At 47.2% G+C, this 26,008-nt stretch overlaps 1 protein-coding gene across 1 annotated transcript in view; it reads left to right on the top strand.

Annotated features, from left to right (window-relative positions):
- Positions 1-245: 245 nt before the first annotated feature.
- The window catches only part of LOC147663422 (uncharacterized), a gene marked incomplete at its 3' end in the record, with an annotated part of 72,517 nt that continues 46,754 nt past the window's right edge, over positions 246-26,008 (top strand). Inside the window, exons 1-3 of the mRNA XM_086950469.1 lie at positions 246-376; positions 459-511; positions 896-997. Coding sequence (XP_086806595.1) covers positions 246-376; positions 459-511; positions 896-997 — 286 coding nt within the window. The remainder of the gene's footprint in view (positions 377-458; positions 512-895; positions 998-26,008) is intronic.

Here is a 26,008-nt window from a genome sequence, read left to right as displayed (position 1 = left end):
GCCAAGCTTTAGCCACCACTGCAGAGTCTTGGGAGAAAGAGCTCTCACGACCAAGGGTGATTTGGAGATCACGACTGTGCCACTACCAGGAGTCCTTGGAAGCACAGCTGCCACCACCATGAGTGTTGTCGATGCCCAACCTTCCACCACAAGTCCTTTGGAGGCAGAGCTCTTATAATTGTGCCCAAATGAGGCCAAGCTTCCTTCACTACCTCAATGCCATGGGAGGCCTAGTTCTTAACATGATGACTCTTAGTCAAGCCAAACTACCGCCAGACAGAGCTTCCTCCAACAGGGGTCCTGTTGGTGGAAGCCAATCTTCCACCACCACCAGTTGTCTTACTGAAGGGTCCTACGAAGGCGGAGCTCATGTGGGGTTGGGAAGATGGTTTGGGAGTTTAACCGTTCACTTCTGGTTGTGCTTCTAATTGTATGTGTGCATATCTCTTTCTCCCAAGGCTCCCCGTGTGCTGCTTGGGCTGGAAACAACAGGGAGCGGATTGCCCAGTGGGTAAGTCTTTTCATGTGGGTTGTTAGCTGCAGGGGACTGCAGGGCAAGCAGAAAGAGGATGGGGGGGGCAGGACAGGGGAGGGATGGAGACGGTTTTAGAGCTGAAATAGTTCAAGTTATTGTCATGTGAATGACATTGTGTAAGGGAAATGTAAGACGTGGATCAGAAGGGATGGGTAAAGAAGAGAAGGGTGTGGGAAGAAAGAGAAAAGAGCATGATGGGGAATCTGTCAGCCTCTAGTTTTCAGGTGATGTCCCTGTATAAAAAGTGAGGTCCTAGGGCCTCTGTGCACACCTGGAGGAGGTCCTTTCCCACTATAGGGCACCTTCTATCTCCCTCACAGTGCCCTCTGCTCTAACGCCCAGCCCCTGCTTCTCTTTCAGCTATCTGTGAAGGGGCCGATACCTGCCAACCAGAGGAGGTGTGCATCCGGCCGGGAGTCTGTCGCTGCAAACCTGGATTCTTTGGTGCAAACTGCAACTCCCGTGAGTGAGTCCAGAAACTTCGGCTAGCGGCGCGCACATCCTTTTCTAGTGGGGAAGTGATCTCACGGCCCAGGGCGGGTCTTTGCTCAAATAGCGCAACGGGCAAAACAACATTTAGAGCCAGTGTTGCCATATTGGGCGGTTTCCCGCACAAATGGGCGTCATTTTTCCCATTTGTGTGGGGAAAAATCTACCCTGGCGGGTTGCGCGGACTTGGGCGACATTTGCCCTAGTGTGCGCAAAAGCAGTGGTTCCTGTGGCGCCCAGAGAGAATCTGTAATAGGCTGTAAAAGTGCCATCAATAATTCACAGCGCGAACGCGCTACGTATGACGGCCCTGCTTCTTGTTGATAGCCTGCCCTCAGGGAGGATGGAAAAATTATCTTGCAACGGGCAGGCCTGTCATCGTTTAAAAAACACAAAAACATTTTCATTTGCCTCTTTTGGCGCGCACCATACTCGTAGTGCTGTAAGTGCTGTAGACCACGAGACCTCGTGGGAGGAGGAGTCATGAGTGTCATGGCAGGGATTGTTTGCCCACCCTGCAGCCTGCTTCTGTTGCGTGTGGGAGTCCCTTGGTGCCCAGCAGGTTTATTTAGGTGAGATTAGTGTAGGAAGTGTCCACTTTTTCTGCGCTGCCGATGGCTGGTGCCCCCTTTTCCTTTTATTCCCTCTCGTACTGTCTCTCTCCCAGCTCCTCACTTGCTGCAACCTGTGCTTCAATAAATGTCTCTTATCTTCTGTTTCATTCTACTTTCCTTCATTTGTCCACATGTGAAATAGATACAAAAAAGAAAGAAACACTTTTGTTGGAAATGTCGTCTTTTTCTTACATATTTCTGTTCCAAAGTGCAGCCTCAGGGTCAAGAGAAACAAGCATTTACAATGAAATGATTTCGCCTTTGGAAAAGTTAGAGCTATTGGCATTGTAAATGACAACATTTGTATTTATGTGTTGGTTTTGAAAACAGATAAATAAATGGCATTGTCATTTACATTGCCATTAGCTTAATCTCTGCAGTCACTCTGCAGTCCCTAGCACTCCATAGCACTCCCTAGTCACTCTGCACTCCCTAGCACTCTGCACTCCCTAGCACTCCCTAGTCACTCTGCACTCCCTAGCACTCTGCACTCCCTAGCACTCCCTAGTCACTCTGCACTCCCTAGCACTCCCTAGTCACTCTGCACTCCCAAGCACTCCTTAGTCACTCTGCACTCCCTAGCACTCTGCACTCCCTTGCACTCTGGGCTCCCTAGCAGTCCCTAGTCACTCTGCACTCCCTAGCACTCCCTAGTCACTCTGCACTCCCTAGTCACTTTGCACTCCCTAGCATTCTGCAGTCACTCTGCACTCCCTAGCACTCCCCAGCAGTCACTCTGCAGTCCCTAGCAATCCCTAGCACTGTGCAGTCACTCTGCACTCCCTAGCACTCCCTAGTACTCTGCAGTCACTCTGCACTCCCTAGCACTCCCTAGCACTCCCTAGCACTCTGCAGTCACTCTCCACTCCCTAGCACTCCCTAGTCACTCTGCACTCCCTAGCATTCTGTAGTCACTCTGCACTCCCTAGCACTCCCTAGCAGTCACTCTGCAGTCACTCTGCAGTCCCTAGCACTCCCTAGCACTCTGCAGTCACTCTGCACTCCCTAGCACTCTGCAGTCACTCTGCACTCCCTAGCACTCCCTAGCACTCTGCAGTCACTCTCCACTCCCTAGCACTCCCTAGTCACTCTGCACTCCCTAGTCACTCTGCACTCCCTAGCACTCTGCACTCCCTTGCACTCTGGACTCCCTAGCAGTCCCTAGTCACTCTGCACTCCCTAGTCACTCTGCACTCCCTAGTCACTCTGCACTCCCTAGCACTCCCTAGCATTCTGCAGTCACTCTGCACTCCCTAGCACTCCCCGGCAGTCACTCTGCAGTCCCTAGCACTCCCTAGCACTCTGCAGTCACTCTGCACTCCCTAGCACTCCCTAGTACTCTGCAGTCACTCTGCACTCCCTAGGACTCCCTAGCACTCTGCAGTCACTCTCCACTCCCTAACACTCCCTAGTCACTCTGCACTCCCTAGCACTCCCTAGCATTCTGCAGTCACTCTGCACTCCCTAGCAGTCACTCTGCAGTCACTCTGCAGTCCCTAGCACTCCCTAGCACTCTGCAGTCACTCTGCACTCCCTAGCACTCTTCAGTCACTCTGCACTCCCTAGCACTCTGCAGTCACTCTCCATTCCCTAGCACTCCCTAGTCACTCTCCACTCCCTAGCACTCCCTAGTCACGCTGCACTCCCTAGCACTCCCTAGTCACTCTGCACTCCCTAGCACTCCCTAGTCACTCAGCACTCCCTAGCACTCCCTAGTCACTCTGCACTTGCTAGCACTCTGCAGTCACTCTGCACTCCCTAGCACTCCCTAGTCACTCTGCACTCCCTAGCAATCCCTAGTCACTCTGCACTTGCTAGCACTCTGCAGTCACTCTGCACTCCCTAGTCACTCTGCACTCCCTAGCACTCTGCAATCACTCTGCACTCATTTACAATGGCAATAGCTGAGCATTGATGTGCGTGAGCTCACACTGTTCACTTCTCACTAGTTGAGAAGTTACAGCATGACGTCATGCCAGGTGAGCGGTGTAGGGGAAGGGGAATCCTTTAAAGAGAGTCATTTTCTCTCTGGATTTCCCTTCTCTTTTTGAAACGAAGGAGCAGCAACATTGTCTTGGTCATGGTATGGTGTCACCAGGGCTTTAAGTCAAAGCTTTTCCAATATTATATGCAACCCATAGTTGCTGCTTATTTATCTTATGCAACTAACGACTATTGACAAAGTCAATAGTCTCGACTTGTTGTAGATATGTTACTTTTTATATATCTGGATGTAATGACAGAAACAGCAAAATACAGGCCGACCGGCACACTATATATACTATTAAGCACAGACTTTTAGTTTACATGTGTTTAAGCCACGCCCTTAATTATATTGGTCATGCCCTTTTGAGCGACCCCCAGTTTTTTTCATCCCACTAAAGGCCCAGCCTACACGATTTACTTCTTGCCCCCACCCCCCAGAGAAGGCTATTTCTCTGCTATGATTACTTCATCCAACCGTCACACGCTGCTGCACTCACGCTGATACCTGCACACTCCTCCGGGTTCTTCTCAGTGTGACCACTCGCTGGTATGAGCTCTGTGATCGGGCGGAGCGGCCTCTGATGGGAGGGTCCAGCAGCTTCTTACACAACCCGAAAGTGAAGTCCAGCAAAACCCTCCACAACGGCCACAAACCTGTCTGTAGGTGGCATTCTGATCACCACAGCAACGGGGCTGCTGGCGTCTGAGGTCACAGAGCTAAAGAACACAGCAGGGCAGAGATGTCACGACGACTGAGGTCGTGTGCCGTGCTGACGTCACGGCCAGCCCGTCGAAGATCAAACCGCGCAGTCGAGTTGGCCAGCTGTGACGGGAATGAGGCAAGGGAGAAAGCCTGGAAAGAGAGGGAAGGCACAGCGAGGGAGAGGCGCATAGAGGCACGGAGAGGGAGAGAAACAGTGAAGAGGGCCGGGGAGGAAGAAACAGACGAGGGGGCAGAGGAAGAAAGGAAAGCAAGGAGGGGAGAGAACGGGAAAGGCAGAGAAAGTAGGCATTTATGGGTCATTAAATTCAAAGGAGAGACTGGAGGAAACTCGGACAACACTGGATTTAAAGAAAGAGAGGGACGTGAGGAGGAGTGGAAAGAGAGAAAGAGGCAGAGGGTGCACAGGGGACAGTTTGGAGAGGTAGAGAAAAGAGTCAGGGAGAGGTAGAGAGCAGGGCAGGGGGAGACCGAGAAAGCGAGAGGCAGTAAACAGGCAGTGAGAGAGGAAAACGAGGGGTGCCTGTGGGTGGGGGGGGACACAGAGAGTAGAGGGGGAGAGGGCAGTGAAGAGGGTAAGAGTGAGGCATGAGGAGGGAGAGGCACATTACGGAGGGTGACAGGCAGGGAGACGGGGAGCAGAGAAACGAGGGCGAGGCACAGAAAAGAGAAGAGGGCAAAGCAGGGAGAGTGTCTGCAGTCTCAGTTGAGATGACACCATAAGGGACACACACACACCAGCAGTCTATTGAGACTGGGGACACACCGCCTGCTGCAGAGGGCCTGCGAGGGTCCCGGGGCCCCTCTCAGAGTGCGCGGGAGGGGCCTGCAGTATCAGCAGAGATGACACCATAAGAGACGCACACCAGCAGTCTATTGAGACTGCGGACACACAGCCTGCTGCAGAGGGCCCCGGGGCCCCTCTCATAGTGTGCGGGAGGTGTCTGCAGTCTCAGCTGAGATGACACCTTTAAAGAGACACACACCAGCACTCTATTGAGACTGGGGGAACACCGCCTGCTGCAGAGGGCCCTGGGGCCCCTCAGAGTGCGCAGGAGGTGCCTGACACCATAAGAGACACACACACACACACACACCAGCAGTCTATTGAGACTGCTGCCGAGAGCCTGGAGGGTCTGCCGCCCCAGGGGTCCCTCTCAAAGTGCGCAGGGGGTGTCTGCAGTGCAGTCTCAGCTGAGATGACACCATAAGGGACACACACACACCAGCACTCTATTGAGACTGGGGGAACACCGCCTGCTGCAGAGGGCCTACGAGGGTCACCCGGCCTTCAGGCAGCTTGTGGGGGCACACCAACCTCTGGTGGACATGGGGGTGCTGCCTGTCCACCCCTGACAGGCTTCTCAGAAGGCACGCACAGTCTCAGCTGTGGAGGGAAGCAGTCTGAGATGGAATGTCATCTGAGAATGTAAAACTAGGAGAGAGAAAACATTATTTGGAGGTGAGACAGCTCACTGCACGGCAGCACGTGTACAGCGGGCACCATCACCATGTGGGGGTCCTGGCCCCCATCCACGCCTATAGCATGACAGGGATACGTCAGATTATGTAGATAAACGCCTACACCACAACAGAAACAACACTACGATGCACTCCGGCGGTGACGGGCACTGCCACTCCAGCCCGTGCCCGGCAGCAGTGGCTGGCAGCGCGTGGAGGGGTCCGTGCCCACCGGTCACGTGACGTCTGCTCTCCGAGCCGCAGGTGAGGAGTGAGCCGGACACAGACCAGGCCACCCTCTGCGGGTCAGCAGGAATGGCGCCTTCATTTACAACAGTGCTGCCATCTAGAGGTGTCTGGAGGTTCTGCACAGGGAAATGGACGCTCGAGCTGTGTCTATAATGCTAGGGAGCACAGAAAACACAGAGAACACAGCACTAACTCCATCGTGTGATTAAACACAGCACTAACCCCATCGTGTGATTAAACACAGCACTAACTCCATCGTGTGATTAAACACAGCACTAACTCCATGGTGTGATTAGACACAGCACACGCAGCACTAACTCCATGGTGTGATTAAACACAGAACACAGCTCTAACGTCATGGTGTAATGAATGCATGCGTGGACACAGGCACACTGTAGAAAACGCCACCGTTTTTGTGCCTAGAGGTGGCAGGCTGATGGGAAGCACTGTATGCAGACACAGGGGGATGTCAAACACGGCGCTGTTTCCTCTCTCAGTTCAGAGTACAGGCAAGTACAGGCACCTTATAGACACAGCGTTGTGTGACTAGTGTTCACGCAACCAAACACACAATGCGAATAGTTGTGTTTAGAATAAGTGTGTGTACAATGTCACACAAGCCGATAGGAAACACTGCTAATGATATGCTTAGTATAGGATACACACATTGCAAACACTGCACTGTTTGAATGATATTCTTGGTATAGGATGCACACATTGCAAACACTGCACTATTTGATTATATGCTTGGTATAGTATGCACACATTGTAAACACTGCACTATTTGAATGATATGCTTAGTAAGTCAATGCAGGCACCCTACGCACTCCTCGGCACCCCGGAGGCAGCGACCTCGCTGCTACCCACCTCCAGAACCCAGACTCCACACCGGGAGGTGGGGGGAGGGGCCAGGGGGGGTCTACAAGTCAGTACGCATAAGGGAGGTCAGTTCACACTCCCATCCGCCCTGGTTAACAACAAGCCAACAAGAAATTCGGGCCAATCTGCAGTCGCCAGGGCACAGCGGATGCCAAGCCCGCCGAGGAGGACGTGCAGGGAGAGACTGAAGGGGGAGGGAGGGCGGCCGATCCAGACTGGGGGAGGAGAGTCACCGACCCCGGGACAGGAAGGGGAGGAGGGCTGCCGATCTCGGGACACAGAGCGAGACTGGGGAGGACGAGTTGCTGCCGATGGGGGTGGGGGGCGGCGGGCAGCACACCGAACGAGGGAGCAGGGCAAGGGGCAGCAAGCTCATCGAACGTAGCGGGGGGCTGGGTGTGCAGGACAGCAAGCACTCACACGAGGACTTCTTCCGGCGGCGGTCGGGGGAAATGGAAACCAAAAGCGCAGGCAAAAAAAAAAAAAGTAAGCGCCCACCGCCGCATGACGTGGGCAAAAGCCTAAAATTCTCGGGAATGCCCCCGAATCTGCTCTGGCTATGACGGACAGATCTCTGTTCCAATGGCTAGCCTCCATTTATGGAGCTAGCCAATGGAACAGCCTTCATTTATGAAGCTAGCCAATGGAACAGAGAGGCGGTGACCAAGCCACACACTGTTCTCATTAGCTTTCGCCTGCACCGAAAAGCTGCGCGGTGCGCAGCTTTCGACATGCGAAACCTAAACAGGTGCAAAATAGGAAAAATAAATAACTGGATAAAGCATTACACAGGAGTTGCAAAGTGGCCAGATTGGTTTTATTCTCACACAAACACATTAGCGCCACTTTACAGAGTTTGTCATTGAAGTACTACTTTCGTTTTCTTGTCTTTGAACAACATTCTTTTCCCTGGGTGTGATAGTGCACCATTCCAGGAGGTTTTGCAATACCTGGTTGATGACTGGAGTGTAAAATGTTTATTGTGATCCTTATCAGCTCTTTTCCTTATTTTAGTTTATAAAATGTGTACTACTGCTCTGTGTTCCGGGATGTGGTCTTTTTAAACCATACTACTTATGTTTTGTAAGGATTTGAGCAATGGACATTAAAACGGGTCCCTTCTTGGCCCTGTGGTCATGTGCTTAAGTTTTGAGGCAGAAACACTCATTGATTTCTAAATAATGAGTACAAAAGTGTTAAGGTAATAACTATGTTGTCCTGCTTACATTTTACATGCTTTACGTAATCCTTCATTCCCTATGAGGGTTTGCTTTTTCCAGGATGTTGTTACTTTATTTTCAAGCAGCGTATTACTCTTGTGCATAATTTGAATTGAATTGCATCCAGGTGTTTATTGCCGGGCACAATTGGGATGTAGCTGAAGGCAGTGCTAGTTTCTCTCAGTGGTACAGTATGGTGTTCAGTGGGGGAAAGGATGTGACACTATGGCAGAACTGACGAATTTGTTACTGGGGATCCAGGTTCAGCCTTAATGAACAGTCCACCAGACACTCATGAGGAAGCACATTCCTGTCCTATACCTTAGAAACCCTAGCTAGACCTTAGAAGCCCTGGTGTCATAGCACCTTGAAGGTCTGTCCACCACAATCCATACTGAAGTTCACCTCCAGTTTTGCAGGTAGGTCTACTAAGCAGCACACCATATGGCAATAGTGACTCTGTCACTGAAGTCACAGATCCCTTGAGGCCAGTCCGCGTTTCCCATTGGTACCTCCATTGGCCTTGTTGCAGCAGGAGTAGTGCAACTCACCAGGGATCGGCAATGCAGGATTTGCACGCACGCCAAACTAAGGGGCATATTTACAAGGAAATGGTGAAGCGTGGCGTTAAGCAAACATTACTAATGCCACACTCCACCATTCTGAAAATGCAGAGATGCGCCATATTTAAAATGGTGCAGCACATCCCTGCATTTTCCATAGGTCTGGCTCTAAACTCAGCTGCGTAGCTCCAATGTAGGAAGGGTGCCAGCGTTAAGAGAATCTTTGTTTATGTGCAGGAAGATGTCTTTTCCTGCACATAAAGAATCCAGAATGACGAATTGTAACTTCTGTGTGCTGCACTGTGCAGCACATATAGAAGTTGCAAATCATCATTTGTTAAACGATTGCTTATGTGCAGGAAGAAGTGCACGTGCTGCTACTTAGTTATTTGACCTAGCTCTCGCAAAACATCTGAAATAAAACTGAATTCTTTGTGATCAAAATTATCGTTTTTTTATTTTTTACTTTAGTCAATTATTCAAATTTGACCTCTTTGAAAAATTAATTTGGCAAAGTTCGTGTTTTTTAAGACATTATGTACAAAAAAGAAGAAAAAAGCACCATTTAGTCACATTCCTATTTACAAACAACATTATTAGTGCATATCAAAATATCTCATTCAAACCATCAGTCATACAACTTACATACCACTAATAATACATAAAACAGAGTGCAAAAATATATGAAGTATGCAATAGTCGGAATACCAATATTCACAACAAAGCCATAAACATTTCTTGTTCTCAATAGAAACCTATTTTGATTTTCTATAACTTTTTTCTATTAAAAGAAAGAGTAAAGGAACATCATGAGAGGGCCCAGACCAATGGTGGTTTGGGAGTGAGACAGTGCTAATGATGAAGGGGAATGAATTGGGATGGAACACGAACAGTATGACATTATCAGAGTTGAGGGAGTGTTGGTGTTGAGGGTGTCACCAAAGTTCTGGGAAACTGGGTAATTTTCCTTTCTGCTCCAACAGCCTTGTGTTCATCTGTACCCCAAACAAATCTATCTGCTGCTTGCCAAGACTAGGAGCTTTAGTCGAGCGCTTGCTGCAACACAATGGAAACAACAATGTCCTCTATACTTTCAGTGCCAGAGAAAGTGGTCACTGTAAAGGACTTTAGATCGGAGGGCAGGGAATCGGTCAGACTAGGTGACTGTCTCTTTTCTAGCCTCTCCTTACATTTTAACTGGAAAGTGTGGAAATCTTGTCTTAGCAACGCTCAGTTTTCCCACTGTTGTTTCACATTTACGTGCACTTATTTTGCACAAAAACTGTGTCTCAGATTTGTCTACTGTGATTTTTATTTTTACTGTTTTTCCATACTGTCATTGTGAAAGAGTTTTTAGTTTTTTAATATCTTCATACAAGTTCATAGAATGTTAAGAAGTGCCAAACAAGTTGGGCTGCAGTTACTTTAATACAAGGGGATGTTTCTTACTATGTAGATCATTGTGTAGTGTTAATTTAGCATAACCTTTCCAGTATTCTTTTTTGGAGCCACATTGTTGAGATAGCATTGAAATTGCTGCTTTTGTAGAGGTAATTCATGAATGTCTGGTTCAGGTTTGGTTGTGTGGTGACAGAACTACAAGATGAAAAGGCAAAGTGGTGACTGGTCTTGATAATGAATAACAAATGGTAGGTGGTATAATGTTAGGGAAACTGGCGCTACAAGGGTGATTTCAACCAATATCTCAAAAGAACTATATCAATCCAACTATGCTGTAGGGTGGTGAGAATCACCGGCCTCCCCAAAACTTGTGGCCTAAGCTACAAAGACAGGAAATTGCAATCCCCCGCACACATTACTCTATTTCCTAAACAAATGACAGCAGTAGCATACATAAGTCCACTTAATCACAAAGCAAACATGGTGATGAGGTTCTTTGTTTCTTTTATTCGTTTCCTCTTTTTTCTTTTATTCGTACAAGTTCTTAGCCAACCAACACGTGTTTCGTCGCCACAGTGGGAATATTAAACCATGACTTTTTCAAGCCCCTAATGTCACTTGTCCTAATCTATTACAAATGTGGTGATAATTCCAACCCATAAGGTATATCAGCGAAGATATTCATATATTGCGCTAATAGCTCCCAATAGTCGTCCACTCACAGAACCAAAATCTCGGTCTGTCGTCGTGTGTATAGTTGCAAAATTCACAATCGCGTTCAGGTATCGTGCATTGAGTGGTCTTGAAAATTATTATTTATTAAAACAGGTGCCCAGTTAACCTCCTCCCACTATATATATATATATATATATATATATATATATATATATATATGTGTATATATATACAGAGTAGAATTTAAATAAGCCTTAAAATGTCTTCTGAAGACTACTTTTGCAAAATTTGAGAGTTTCGACTTTGGGCTGGTTTTTGGGCTGACACTGGTCTGCGCAGGGCTGAATTTGGGCTTATCCTTGAGCGTCTTTGGGCTTGGGGTTGGTTTCAAAATCTGGCAAAACTGTTTGGCGCCGCTCCTAACCCACCTCCACCAACACTTGAACACATCTGTCTTTTCTAAGCGCAGCATACTAACAGTATCCGTCATTAACACTAAGCACAACTTAGTAGCGCTGCTTCTGTGCTCTGCACAAAGCGTGCATGTTGTTTGACACCGTTGTGCACCATATCCTTTATGCTTGTATAGCGCTAAGACACCTTTACTGACAGTAACTGTAGCCACTTACTTTATTCAGAAGATCTCCAGCGGAGGATATCATGGAGTGGCCCTGGAGGAGGAGAGGGGAAATTCTGCTGTGAGAGCTCAAGAAGGTCTGCTCCCTGCCTCCGTCTCTGCTATTGCCCTTCCCCACCCCCACCCCCAATTATTAGGGCCTAACCTTCTTCCTTGCTGCTCTTTGATAATCTTAGTGGGGGGGCCTTTACAGGTGAGGTGGCTGATTACTCCAGCAGTGACTGGCTAGTTAACGCCCCCTTCTCTTGAATCATCTATTTAGGTGGTGTATTGCAGGATAAAGCCCACGGAAGGGGTGTGAGTGAGAATGAGATGGGAGGGGCAGAAAGGGAAATGTAGGAAGTCTAACGAAGAGCGTGAAGATTTATAAAGAAGATTTAACAGGCTCTGGCGGGAGGAAATTAACAACAAATACAGTTTACTCTGTCAGCTCTTTGGGCGCCTCTCTAAATATAAGCGCCTTGAGCCTAGGCCCAGCATGCCCTGGCCGACCCTGTTGAGGCGCGTTCGTAGGGACGTGTCATTCACCCCCGCAGTCCCCAGGGTGCGGTGGGAAGAAAGGGGTGTCTCCTAAGATCCAGGTGTCCCCTTCTGCACAGTACACTGGGTCTGGGACCAAAGTGATAAGTGGTGGGTGGTAGCGGGGGATAGGGTGACCAACTGGCATGGGTGCAAATTCAGAACGGTGAGTGTAAAAATTCAGGACAAAGTGTCAGAATTCAGGATAAAAATTCAGGGCATGAGGTCAAAATTCAGGACAAAACTTCGGGACAAAAGGTAAGGTTTACAGAAATGTCAGAGCGGATCGCGCAATAGTATAAAAGTAAATAAACAGACAGCCACTTAAGTACAAGTCAAAATAAGTTTATATTAGGTTGAGACAATCGTGCCCTACACAGTTTTCTGTATGCCCACAGCTTGCTGCCTTAGACGATTCAAAACGTGCATCTCGGTCCAGCAGGTACATTAGTCACCAGACAATGGTGAATCACACCTGAATATAAGTGAGGCCGCTTTTATTGTTGATTGAAAACTACTGGTTATACAATAAACTTTGCAATGCCAGCCCCCAGTAACAAAACTGCCCCCCCTTACCAGCCTCCCAGGGAACGACTCGGTGCCCGGTCCGGCCAGTCCGGCCTTGCTGCCACCCTTCAATGGTGCCCCTCATCTTCACATAGACCGTCTCTCATGTGTATTCAATTTCTTTTATAGTGTTACTCATCCTAAGTATGTAGGGCAGCGTGTCGGAGTGCGTTACATCACAAACATATTATATACAGACAATGACTCATATAAACGTGAAAGTCAATGTATAGGAAATGTTACTTAAGATAATGGGGGCTACAAGGTGTAATCATTCTTTTATCTATCATTCAGTCTTTCACCATTCATTCTGTCCTTCCATCTGTGTGGCCATCTATATCCAAAAATATTCAACCATTTGCAAACCAATCTACCATGTATCCTTCGATCCATCATTTCACTCATCCATCCCACCATCCACCCTTTTACTCATCCATCCATCATTCATCCATGCACCCTTTCACCCCATCCATCTATACACTCATCCATTCACTCTTCCACCCATTTATCTATGCACTCATCCATCCAGCCATTTACCCTTTCACCCATCCAGCCATCCTTTCACTTACTCATTCATCCAACCAGTCACTTGTCCTTTCAGTCATGCATCCTCCATTTCTCTCCCCATCCCCCTTTCACTAATCCATCCTTCCACCCACCCATCTACTCATCCATTCATGAATCCATCCATTGAACCTATTACTTATCCATCCATCCACTCTTTCACGTCTTCACTCATCTATCCATCATTTTGTCCAGCTACCCCCTTTCACTCACTCATCAATCCTTCCACCCTCCCTTTCACTCATCCATCCATTCACCCTTTCACTTATCAATTCAATCCATCCATCCCTTCACTCATCCATCCACCCATTCACTCGCCCATCATCTACCCTTTCACTCATCCATCCATCCTATGAGTCACCCACCCACCCTTTTACCCCTCCATCTACCTTTCCACCCATACATCTACCTTTCCACCCATACATTTATCTATTTACCTTTTCTCTCATCCATCCTTCCACGTGCTCACTCATCCATCCTTCCTTTCCTTTCTTTCAATATCTATCCATTCATCCATTCACCCTTTCACATACTTATCCATCCAGCCATTCACACATTCCTTCACTTATTTACTCACCCACCTTTTCATATTAATTATGAGCTGAGCCTTTATCTGCAGAGTTGCAGACAGAAGAGACTCATCAAGAATTTCACACTTGCTGTAGTTCCTAAAGCAGGGGGTGGGGTGGGGGTAGGGTTCACTATCCCCCTGCACATAGGCAATCTGAAAATGTAGGAGTCATGAGTCCTGCATGATGCACAGTGCCAGGATGTGGTCTGTCTGTGACATGGTGTTGTTTCCAGGGCTTTAAGTAGGGTAAAAAAATGGGGGGTCTCTTCAAAGGGGGTGTTCGATGTAGCTAAGGGCATGGCTAAAAACACCCAGGCTAAAAATATGTGCTTAGCATCAGAGGCGCATCTAGAGCCAAATTTCGAGGGGGGAGGCCTGCTAGAGTTTTTCAGGGTGGGGGGACTTTGGTAATTCTTCCAGCAATAAGCAGAGTCGAGATGCAGGGGCTTTCAGAAGGGGTGAAAAAAACAACAAGCCTCGTTGACAAGTAAATGGTCTTTTGAAGACCTGTGTAGTACTCAGGTGTGGCTGTGTGTGCCCGGGAAGCTGTCTCAGCCCTGGCTGACACACATGTGGGAGGGGGGATTAAAGCCCTTTGAGCCCAATGGACGTTGCGCACCTTCTTTGCATTTTGTTTTGCCCGGCTGGTATTATGTTGTTTCTGTCATAGTGTAGTTCCGTAGTTTGAGGTTCGGTGGTTCCGAACTCGTTCAATAAAGGTCGTCGGAAATAGACGATTTTGGTGTCATGAATGCGGTATGTACGAGTGTTTTCGCATTAATCGATCCATGAGAACACTATGAATTTAGGGATTTCGTTTGAACCCTCGGGTTCCATTTTGTGTACGGCAGCCATTTTGTGTGGTTGCCCTCAGATAGACCGATGACTACGGCCAAGCGAGTCCTTGGGACACGTACACCTTAGCTGACTTCTGTGTGACCTGGCCGAACTGACTTCCTTGCCCGAGGCTGACCTCGCTGAGCCAGTTCCTTGTTGAGCAGCTGGTCAGATAAAGATCAAAGAGCAGGACATGCCAAAGTTTACAGTACACTGCACCCACCTTTCTATCTTGCTTCCAATCTGTTTCTGCTCCTTCCTTTACGACATAATCACTGATTTGGGTTGAGGTTTTATGATGGGTTTGTCCGGCCTGATCGAACAGGATATTGGAATGTGCTTGGTCATTTCTGTTGGGCTGGACAACGGAAAATGGGATTGTCGTCATGCGCTACTTTTGAAATGTCACAACGTGATTGGTTAGTTTGTATGTAATAGATGCCACCTTTGGAATGTGATTTTTGGCATAAAAGACCATGCTCCGCTCATTGAATTTGTGCAGTGTCTAGCGAACCACCCGTGTTGTGCTTCGTAGATCTCTGTTCCTGATTGCAGCCAATAAACTTTGGTCTTTGACGTCATCAAGAAGCGTTCTGTGTCTCTGTTTGCCAAGGCAGGGGAACTCGAAGGCATCGGCGTTTTCCCTGGCGCCGCTAGGTTCTAAAACCTGGTCCTTCAGTTGGCGCCCAACGTGGGGCGACTTCAGCGGTACCGGTCCAAGCCCGAAGATCGTGAGGAGCTTCGTGTGGAAATTCTGGAGGAAGGCCTGCCACTTCATCGACCCCTGTATGTCGTCGTGGTCCGAAAGTCTTTGCTGCGAGGTTCCCCGCTTTCCAACGGCTACGAAGGACTGCTGCCCTGACTGTCGCCCTGTCTTGGAGCCATAGACGATTTGTAGAGCGAGACGATTGACGGGTCTTCTGGTGACGCCATTGACATTTCAGTTAAGTATGAGTGGAGGGTCTCCCAGTTCTTAGTTTGTTTTGGTATCCCTTCGCGGATCGCTTTGATTTGGTACCTGCAGGCCCCAAAGCCAAGGGACTCATGTATTCACGAGACTATCGTTTTGAGATTTCCCTTGAAGTTTGAAGCTAGACTAGTGAGCGAAGATGCCTGGTCTTAGCAGACTTGGAAAGATATTTGGGTGTGGTTGTTCTAAGGATTCCCGGTTAGAGGACTCGTGTCCGGTTCCTCCGATTGAAACTCCTACATATGATCTTTACGTGAAGCATGGTGTGGGCCCTGTTAGTTATAATGATATCTGGGTAAAATATACAAAGAAAGACGGTGTCCTACAGTGGCCCCATTACGGTAGCTTTGAAACAGAGATTTTAGATAACCTCGAGGTGAAACTGTTCAAAAAGAAAGCCCGGCCGGCAATGTTTGACTCTTTCCGCATATGGCGCAGAGAAGCCAAACAGAAAGAAATTAAATTAGCAAAGAAGAATAAAAGAGAACGAGGTTTGTCAATGGTGCAAGCTGCTATAGCGTATAGGGATAATGAGGAAGAGCAAGAGAGCGAACAGATGCTTAGGGTTAGGAAGTTAGCGGTAGATAAGTGCTACCCAGTTTTCCAGCTTAAAGAACAGGAAGCAAAGAAAGATCTTGCGAAAGATCCTTTAATGTCTCATCTATTGAGTTCGCCACCCCCTTATGCACAGAATGCTACGGCACCACCGCCACCAGTTGTAGCTCCACAACACCCGGTTGTTGTGCCACCTGCGATTCCTCCACAGCCAGTTTCTCTTCCGTTGGCTACTATTCCTTTGGCGCAGCCTCCTCAGGGGCCGTCAACTTAACCTCCCTCTTCGTCTGCTACTCCTACGCCTATCTATAATACTCCTTCTGTTTCGACTTTGGATTCTTCTACTATCAATCCGTCTTCTCTTATTCTTTCACCTTCTCCTTCTGCCAGACAGAGAATGACTGCTGCAGTTTCTGGTTTCTTTTCTCCTTTGTTGGGACAATTGGGTATGTCTCCTGTTAATGAGTGTAGACAATCACGTAGTCAGTTGCCTGATACAGATGAGCGTACAGTTTTGGATCACCTGGCGCGTAAATGGATTACGTACGCTTCTCAGTATGATCTTGAGGGTGTTGTGGATGTTTTCCTTCAATGGGAAGCACCAAAGCAACGGTACGTCTTTGAGATGATGTGTGTGTTCCTCCATGAACAATGGGTTGAAGAAGTAGGTAAAGCTCCTAATGAGTTGTATCGTATACGTTCCGAATTTGCGAAAGGGACCGTTGGGGGTCCTCATGATGTTGGGAGAGCAGTTGCGACCATATTATCATTTCGCAGCGACACTCCTTCTGAGCGACTGTTTGAGCCTGATTCGTCAGTTATGAGAGCAGCGCGTCAGTATCCGATGCGTGAGGTTCCTCCAGTTTGGAGACCTGGTGATGCAGCTGCTAATCCAGCCATTCTGCCATATTTTCAGCGTGTTTGGGTACATGTTCCTTGGAAGAGTGTTGAAGTTTTAGCAATTAAGCAGTCTTTGCCTGATCCGCGCAAAAATCCGGCGGGATATTATAAAGAGCTCACTCAGACTGTGGGTTTGTGCATCATGAATTTGGCAGACATAGATATGTTGTTTGGAAATGTTGTTCCACAGCCCATTTGGGGTACGATTCGTCATACGGATCATGCACGAGAATTGGGCGATACATGGGTTAACCTTCGTGCTGCGAATGATAGACAAGTAGGCGGTGCTAAGCCTGAAGATATCATTACTGAACTCCCTGGTAGGATTATTACTTACATGAAGACTTTGATGCCTGAAGTGTGTGTCAATTGGGACAAGTTGTCTGCATGCAAGCAGAAGAAAGATGAGACGGTGTCTTACTTTTTCACGCGGTTTGAAGAGACCTTTGTAGATCACAGTGGTCAGGATATGGCTACTGAGGGTGGCCAGAGATTGTTCGTCGACAAATTTGTGCATAATTTGCTTCCCGAGTTGTGCACTAAGCTGAAAGATTCTGAGAGTGCTTGGGCTGTTTCCACGTCAGCGCAGATTTTAGCTACGGCCCAGTACTATGAAAATAGGCACAAAGATGAGGCAGAGAAAGTGGATAAGAAGACTAAGGAATTGAAGACTAAAGTTCTTCTACAACAAGCTTATCCTCCCCGTACTAATAATCAACGCGATTATCAGCAGAATCAGCAAAATTCGAGAAACTCGCAAAGGAACGAGTCTTCTCAACCACGTTTTCCATATGGGCCTAATCAGTGTGCGTATTGCAAAGAAGAGGGCCATTTCAAGAGTAGTTGTCCGGTTTTGTTACAGCGCACAAATGGTACTTCTGGTGCGAGAAGACGAGGTGTTCAACAAGCGCCTAGAGGTAGAGGTCGCGGACAGAATGTGAGTTCTTTGCCTCCACAGAACTCAATGAATAGTTTTGATCAGCAGCAGGGTTCATCTGGTAGGACAGCTCAGTACTATACGGACGATCACTATGTCGAAGGGAAGGAATTAGATGGTAATGATTGCTAGGACAGCCATGGACAAAGAGAGGGAGTTGTTTCAGTTCCATTAGATCAAAGTGGACCTTATGTTGAAGTGATTGCATCAGGTGTGTCAGAGCCTTTTCTGTTAGATACTGGTGCTACGAAGAGTTCTATTATGCACTCTAAACTCCCTAGCGCACCTTTGTCTGGCTTTGAGAATGTTTCTGTAAGTTTTTCTGGCGCCCTGGTTACGAATCCGATTTCTACTCCATTGCCTCTTTCTGTTGGACCTTGCAGATTTGAAGCACCCCTCATTTTGACTACAGGTTGTGGTGAAAACTTGTTGGGATTGGATTTGTTGAAGAGATTGTTTTTCAACGTTGTATTGTTCTACGTCAGGAGTACATCTCACGTTGGGAGAGAGAGTGATCTCTCCAATGTACATATCTAAAGACAGACTTCCACCTGAATTGTCTTCTTTACCGGATTCATTGTGGGCTACTGGTCCGAACGATGTAGGCCTCTTGGAGATTCCACCATATGTTGTGACACTGAAGTCGAATGCTAAGTTACCGCGCATTCCACAGTACCGTATCTCGAGTGATGGTGAGCGTGCACTTTTGGCGATCATTTATGATCTGATCGAAAAGGGTGTGATCGAGGAAACAATAGGTAATGTGTGTAATAGCCCCGTTTTGCCTGTTCTGAAGAGAACTGATTCTTCACAGCTTCCTGTATATAGGTTTGTGATCGATCTCCGTGACGTGAACAAGATTGTTGTTCCACAGTTTCCTGTTGTGCCTGATATCACAGCTTTGTTGACTTTGATCCCGGCTACAGCTACATGGTTTTCGGTGATTGATCTGAAGAATGCTTTCTTCAGCATCCCGATTGCCGTCCAGAGAAGAGATATCTTTGGATTCTCTTTAGGAGGACGAAGTTTCCGCTTTAAGCGCACTCCTCAAGGCTATTGCGAGAGTCCATCGATCTATAGTCAAGCTTTGAAAACACAACTTGATCTGTTGGTTTTACCTGATGGTGCTGCCCTTATTCAAGCATATACATGGTTGCCCCCCAACTTTTCGGGCACATGTTTTGTTTCCTTTCTGTTGCCTCCCACTTTTACAGCTGCGGCAGATTACCATAAGACGAGAGTTGCTAGAGGTGTCTTCAGCCAGGAAGATACCGCAGGGCAAGAGTTAGGAGATTTCTTTAGGGGTTTTCTGCCATTCTGGGGACCAATGGCAAACAGCAGGAATATTCGTTAGTTGACGAGAGTGGTTGAGTCCACCATAGTCGAAACCGCCGGTGCCCTTAGTAACTTGACTGCTGAGCTCCAGTCGGATAGACTCATGACACTTCAGAATAGAGTTGCCCTTGACGTCATACTTGCAGACCGAGGTGGAGTATGTAAACTGATTCAATCAAGCTGCTGCGTTTTCATCCCAGACAACGCTCCGTCAGTCTTCCAGGCCATTTCCAAGTTACATAAGATCTCCGATTCTGTCCATATAGACAAAGGAGATTGGTCGTTGATGGGATGGTTCTGGGGATTGATATCCACTTGGGGATGGAAGATTCTGATGGTCATTGGGGTGGTCTTAGCTATCCCTTTCCTGTTCCTTCTCTGTGTACAGTGTGCTCCTGCTATTTGTGGCCTATTTGCTACTTCGTGTGCAAGGAGACCTGTCCAGAGAGAGGTATTAAGTACTAGGATGATGCTACAGCAACATATCGATGACCTGATGATGATAGACCTAGATTCAGATTGACATGAGTTTGTGTCTGTTGCCTATGTAAGGGCAAAAGGAGGGTCGGTAGTTACGTAGTTTGAGGGTCTGAGGTTCGGTGGTTCCGAACCAGTTCAATAAAGGTCGTCGGAAATAGACGATTTTGGTGTCAGCGGACCGCAAATCATGAATGCGGTATGTACGAGTGTTTTCGCATTAATCGATCAATAAGAACACTATGTATTTAGGGATTTCGTTTGAACCCTCGGGTTCCATTTTGTGTACGTTAGCCATTTTGTGTGGTTGCCCTCACATAGGCCGATGACTACGGCCAAGCGAGTCCTTGGGACACGTACACCTTAGCTGACTTCTGTGTGACCTGGCCAAACTGACTTCCTTGCCCAAGGCTGACCTCGCTGAGCCAGTTCCTTGTTGAGCAGCTGGTCAGATAAAGATCAAAGAGCAGGACATGCCAAAGTTTACAGTACACTGCACCCACCTTTCTATCTTGCTTCCATTCTGTTTCTGCTCCTTCCTTTACGACATAATCACTGATTTGGGTTGAGGTTTTGTGATGGGTTTGTCCGGCCTGATCGAACAGGATATTGGAATGTGCTTGGTCATTTCTGGTGGGCTGGACAACGGAAAATGGGATTGTCGTCATGAGCTACTTTTGAAATGTCACAACGTGATTGGTTAGTTTGTATGTAATAGATGCCACCTTTGGAATGTGATTTTTGGCATAAAAGACCATGCTCCGCTCATTGAATTTGTGCAGTCTCTAGCGAACCACCCGTGTTGTGCTTCGTAGACCTCTGTTCCTGGTTGCAGCCAATAAACTTTGGTCTTTGACGTCATCAAGAAGCGTCCCGTGTCTCTGTTTGCCAAGGCAGGGGAACTCGAAGGCATCGGGCGTTTTCCCTGGCGCCGCTAGGTTCTAAAACCTGGTCCTTCAATAGTGTGCCGCCCAAGTGGTATTTTGCTGCTTCTTTCATTGCATCCAGATATATAATACAGCAGATATCATTACACCAACAACAAGCCAGGACTATTGGCTTTGTCAATAGTTGTTAGTTTCTTAAAATAACAAGCATTTGCAATGCAACAGGCCTTGCATTTACGCAAGTTTCAGCTATTGCCAATTGTAAATGACAATGGCTTTTATTTATCTTTTGGTTTTTGAAACATAAATAAAACGCATTTCATTTAAAATGCCAATAGCTTAAACTTGCGTAAATGTGAGACCTATTCTATTGCAAATGCTTGTTGTAGTTGAAGTTTTTATATAGCAAGAACTCGACCCAAAGGCATCAGAGCACTTTACATGAGCACCAGTTGTGTTACAGACAGACACATTCATTTTTCTTAGGCAGGGGGAGATTAGCCCAGAATCACAGGATGTTGAGAGTCCTACCAGACTTCAATGCGGTTCCACAGCTTCAAGGTCGACCGCTCTTGCTGTTAGGCCACATCCTTCCTAGAGCGCTACTAGATGTGGAGACATGGTGAGTGGTGCAGATAGCAGACACAGTAGGCTCTTGATTTGACCACACGTTGTTACCAACGCAACACCCCTACGTCATCGCATGGCCCTCGCGCCTTACCCTTCTTTTTCTTCACCCCATCTCCCGCTCACCCGATGACCACATGTCACTACCCACATAGCAGCGACTTAAAATGTCCCTGAATTTCGCTGCTATGACTCGCGTCATTCTTTTGTATGATTGCACTTTGATATCATTCGCTTACATTGTTGTAGTTCTTGTATGTACTGGGCTGCTGAAGTTACCTGAAATGCAACAGTGCAAATTCATAACTACTGTTTTACACCATTAAGATATCATGTTTAAAAATCAATAAAGACTTTTTTTTTAACTAGTCTGAGCGGAAAGGTTCTATAAACATGTTTGGCAATTGCCTGGTAGTACTGTTCCAGCTTTCTTCAACAACATGTCAAAAACATATTGTTTTGAAAGGTTAGGGGCACAATAGTGAATGAAGCAACGTTTGTGCAGGTGAGAGTGATGTTATGTGAACAGAGGAAAGATGGGGTTAAGAGAGAGATGGGCCTAGATGACCCCAAAATCTCAAGTAGGGCAAATTTAGCCCTGTAGCTGAGGTTGCGCGTGTGCAAACAGGCAACTGGGGGTGAAGGCACATATGAGAGACCAAGCAATGTACACAGGGGAAGCAGTGGCAGTGCGTCCATTAGGGCGCTGGGGTATTGCCCCTCTAATATTGAGGCCCCATTCACAAGCGTTGCACGTTGTCACAAAATTATTTTTTAAATGAATCCCAGTCGTCATCATGATGACTAACATCATGATGATCGCATGGGTGGTCTCAGGTCGGCGGAGCGCACAGCAAGAGTGCGCATGTTCGGTTTTGGGCTGAAATTTTTTCCCACCAGCCTGAACATGTGCTCTAGGCTGAACATTAGGAGAGCAAGGGTTGTTCCATGCTGCAGCCCCTGGTCTCCTAATGAGCGGAGAGTATCCCCACTCAAGCCAATCCTGGTGCTGCTGGAGCAGCGTCTGAATTGACTGAGATGCACGCAGTTGCCATGCCTCTCCGCAGTTCTGAGCATTGTTGTGCACATGAGGCCCGCGCATGGGAGGCACTAACACGGTGTATGACCAACCACTGTCATGGCTTATTGGGAAGGCATGCAGTGATTAGCCATTTCTACGTTCTGGGCTGTTCAGCCAGCCTGTTTCTGCCTCTCAGTCCCTCCCCCTCAGGGTGGGAGCGAGCGTGACGTCGGAGCATCAAGGACCGAGTCAGACCACACCTCGTGTTCAGTGCTACTGCTCGGGTGCATTTGTCCCTCCTGACCGCCGCGGTAGGGTGACCAACTGTCCGTAAATTTCACGGACAGTCAGTAATTTGGACCTCACGTCCGTTGTCCGTGAAGAAACCTTTAACGGACGCCTTTTGTCCGTAATTTTGGCCATCACAGGGAGCAGCACTGCTCCCCTGTGAGAGGCCTCACCTTCCTGATGGGGCGCCTCGCGCTCCTCCTTGAGCGAAAGAGCAGCCCCTCCCGCCCATTGTCATTCTGTATGGGGCTGATGATTGCCACATACAGAATGTCAATGGGGCAGTCAGGGCTGGTAAATCATGTGGCGGCCTCCTCATGCCTCGGTGTACAGCAGGGCGTTCTGTAAACTAAAAGGCAAAACGCCAATACTGCAACTTTAGCAACGTAAGAAAACAGTTTATATAAAGAAGCCTGTAAAATAAGTTAAAAAGAACGGGTTATCGTTCTTTCACTGTTTCATCATTTTTTAACTGAAGTATTTTCAATATTATATCCAACAAAGCCATGTTTGCTGCTTTTTTTTATTTTAAGCAACTACCAACCATTGACAAAGCCAATAGTCCTGGTTTTTGTTGGTATAATGATACTTGCAGTATTATATATCTGGATGCAATGACAGAAACAACATAATACCAGTCGGGCGTAACACTACACTAGCGCTGATTTTTAGCCTAGGTGTTTTAAACTACGCCCTTAATTATCTCGAACACCCCCTTTGAAGAGACCCCCCAGTTTTTTTACACCACTTCAAGCCCTGGAAACAACACCATGTCACAGTCACCTCACGTCCTGGCACTGTGCATCATGTGTGACTCATGACTTCTACGTTTTCAGACTGCCTATGTGCAGGGGCATAGTGAACTTTCCCCCACCCCACCCCACCCCTTGCTTTAGGAACTACAGCGAGGGTGAAGTTCTTCATGGGCCTCTTCTGTCTGCAACTCTGTAGACAAAGGCTCAGCTCATAATGTGAAAAGGTGGGTGAGTAAATAAGAGCAGGAATGTGTGAATGGCTGGATGGATGACTGAAAGGATGAATGGATGAATGAAAGTGTGAATGGATAGATAAAACAAATGATAGATGGATGAGTGGAAGTATGGATGAGGGGAAAGGTAAATAGATGGATGTATGGTTGGAAGGGTAGATGGATGGGTAAAAGGGTGGATGGGTGTGTGGAAGGAAGTATGGATGGATGAGTGAAAGCTTAGATGATGGGCGAGTGAATGGGTGGATAGATGAGTGAAAGGATGGATGGATTGAATTGATAAGTGAAATGGTGAATGTATGGATGGATGAGTGAAAGGGGTAGATGGACAAAAGGATGGATGGATTGAATTGATAAGTGAAATGGTGAATGTATGGATGGATGAGTGAAAGGGGTAGATGGACAAAAGGATGAATAGATGAGTGAAGAAGTGAAAGGGTGGATGGATGAGAGAACGGATGGATGGATGAGTGAAAGGATGGATGAGTAATAGGATCAATGGATGGAATAAATGAATGGATGAGTAGATGGATGGGTGGATGATGGCTGGATGGATGGATGGATGAATGGATGGATGGATACGTGGATGGATGGATAAGTGAAAGGGGGATGGAGAGAGAAAGGGAGGATGAATGACTAAAAGGGTGAATGGGTGGAAGGATAAGTGACTGGGTGGATGGATGAGTAAGTGAATGAATGAATGGCTGGATGGGTGAAAGGGTAAATGGCTGGATGGATGAGTGAATAGATGGATGGGTGAAAGAGTGGATAGATGACAGTGCGGATGGATGGGGTGAAAGGGTGGATAGATGAATAACGGATGGATGACTGAAAGGGTGGATGGAGGGATGGATGAGTGTAATGATGGATGAAAGGATATAGGGTGGATAGGTTTGCAAATGGTTGAATATGTTTGGATATAAATAGACACATAGATGAAAGGACAGAATGAATGGTGAAAGACTGAATAATAGATAAAAGAATGATTACACCTTTTAGCACCCATTAACTTAAGTAGCATTTCCCATACATTGACTTTCACGCTAATATGAGTCGTTGTCTCTATATAATGTGTGTGATGTAACGCACTCCGACACCGTGCCCTACATAATTGGGATGAGTAACACTATAGGAGAAATTAAATACACATGAGAGACGGGCTAAGTGAAGATGAGGGGCACCATCGAAGGGTGATAGCAAGGCAGGACTGGCCGGACCAGGCATCGGGTGTTTCCTTGGGAGGCTGGAAAGGGGGGGGGGGTGGTTTTGTTACTGGGGGCTGGCACTGCAAAGTTCCTTTATATATCCAGTAGTTTTCAATCAACAATAAAAGCGGCTTCACTTATATTCAGGTGTGGTTCACCTTTGTCTGGTGATTAATGTACCTGCTGGAACGAGATGCGAATTTTGAATTGTCTAAGGCAGCAAGCTGCAGCCATACCGAAAAACTGTGAAGTGCACGATTGTCTCAACGTAATATAAACCTATTTTGGCTTGTACTTAGATGGTTGTCTATTTACTTACATATATACTATTGCGCGACCACCTCTAACGTATCTGTAAAACTTACATTTTGTCCCGAAGTTTTGTCCTGAATTTGGACCTTTTGTCCTGAATTTCTGTCCTGAATTTTGACTCTTTGTCCTGAATTTTTACACTCACCGTCCTGAATTTGCACCTATGCCAGTTGGTCACCCTACGCCGCGGGCCTCAGCCTTGATTGATTTCAATTCGATCACGAAGATCTGATCAAGTCAGCATCTCGACGCCGACCAGTAGTGCAGACTAGAGTCAGACTCGGAAAAGAGGATTCAGACAATAAGTACTGACAGTCTGACTACTAGCTGCGCAATGTGCATATTGTATAAATACTTTAAGATAACAGGCCCAACACGTATTATATTTATTGGCATGCAGTTTCGGAGTATGTTATACTAAGGCCAATCTGTGTCTGATAACCACAGCTAAAATGTGTTAGGAAGGGGCCTTTTGATCCATGGTAACCAGCTTCCTTCCCAGATAAATGAGTATGTGTTTCATAATGTAGCGCAAACTTTATCCAGCCTAGATGACAGCCCCGTTTTGGGTAAGTGTGCGCTACATAAAACCAGATGCATTAAATAATGCGTGTTTAGGCGCGTGCCCTCTCTTGCGGAGTGGGTCGAGTTGGCCAGGTGGGTTCGCGGCCTAGCTCTTATCAGACCTGAGCGACCCAAGATTCGGTCGGAAAGGTCCCACAGTCTTAAAGTTTAGTAACCAGCTGCCCCCAACTAAAAAAATATATTAGGACACCCACTCTAATACAAGGGTGGCTAGAATTGTCCTCCTTGTGCCTGTGTGGGCTATGGGATCCTGTGTCATTAGTCACTGCCTTGTCTTGGTCGAAATCGCCTGTTATGGTTTGATTTTCCATAAGACATGATTTTTGATGTCAAAGGGACAGCAACGCATGATCCCCTAAATTTCAATGCAAACCTCAATGTTTTCACTGTTACTGTGATGCTGTGTTTGGTGCGATACTGGCCCACTGACCTT

This window comes from Lissotriton vulgaris, unplaced genomic scaffold (assembly GCF_964263255.1).
Source record: "Lissotriton vulgaris unplaced genomic scaffold, aLisVul1.2 SCAFFOLD_5715, whole genome shotgun sequence".
Taxonomy (NCBI): domain Eukaryota; kingdom Metazoa; phylum Chordata; class Amphibia; order Caudata; family Salamandridae; genus Lissotriton; species Lissotriton vulgaris.
The sequence above is the reverse complement of the archived record's forward strand: the minus strand, read 5'-3'. Positions and strand labels throughout refer to the sequence as shown.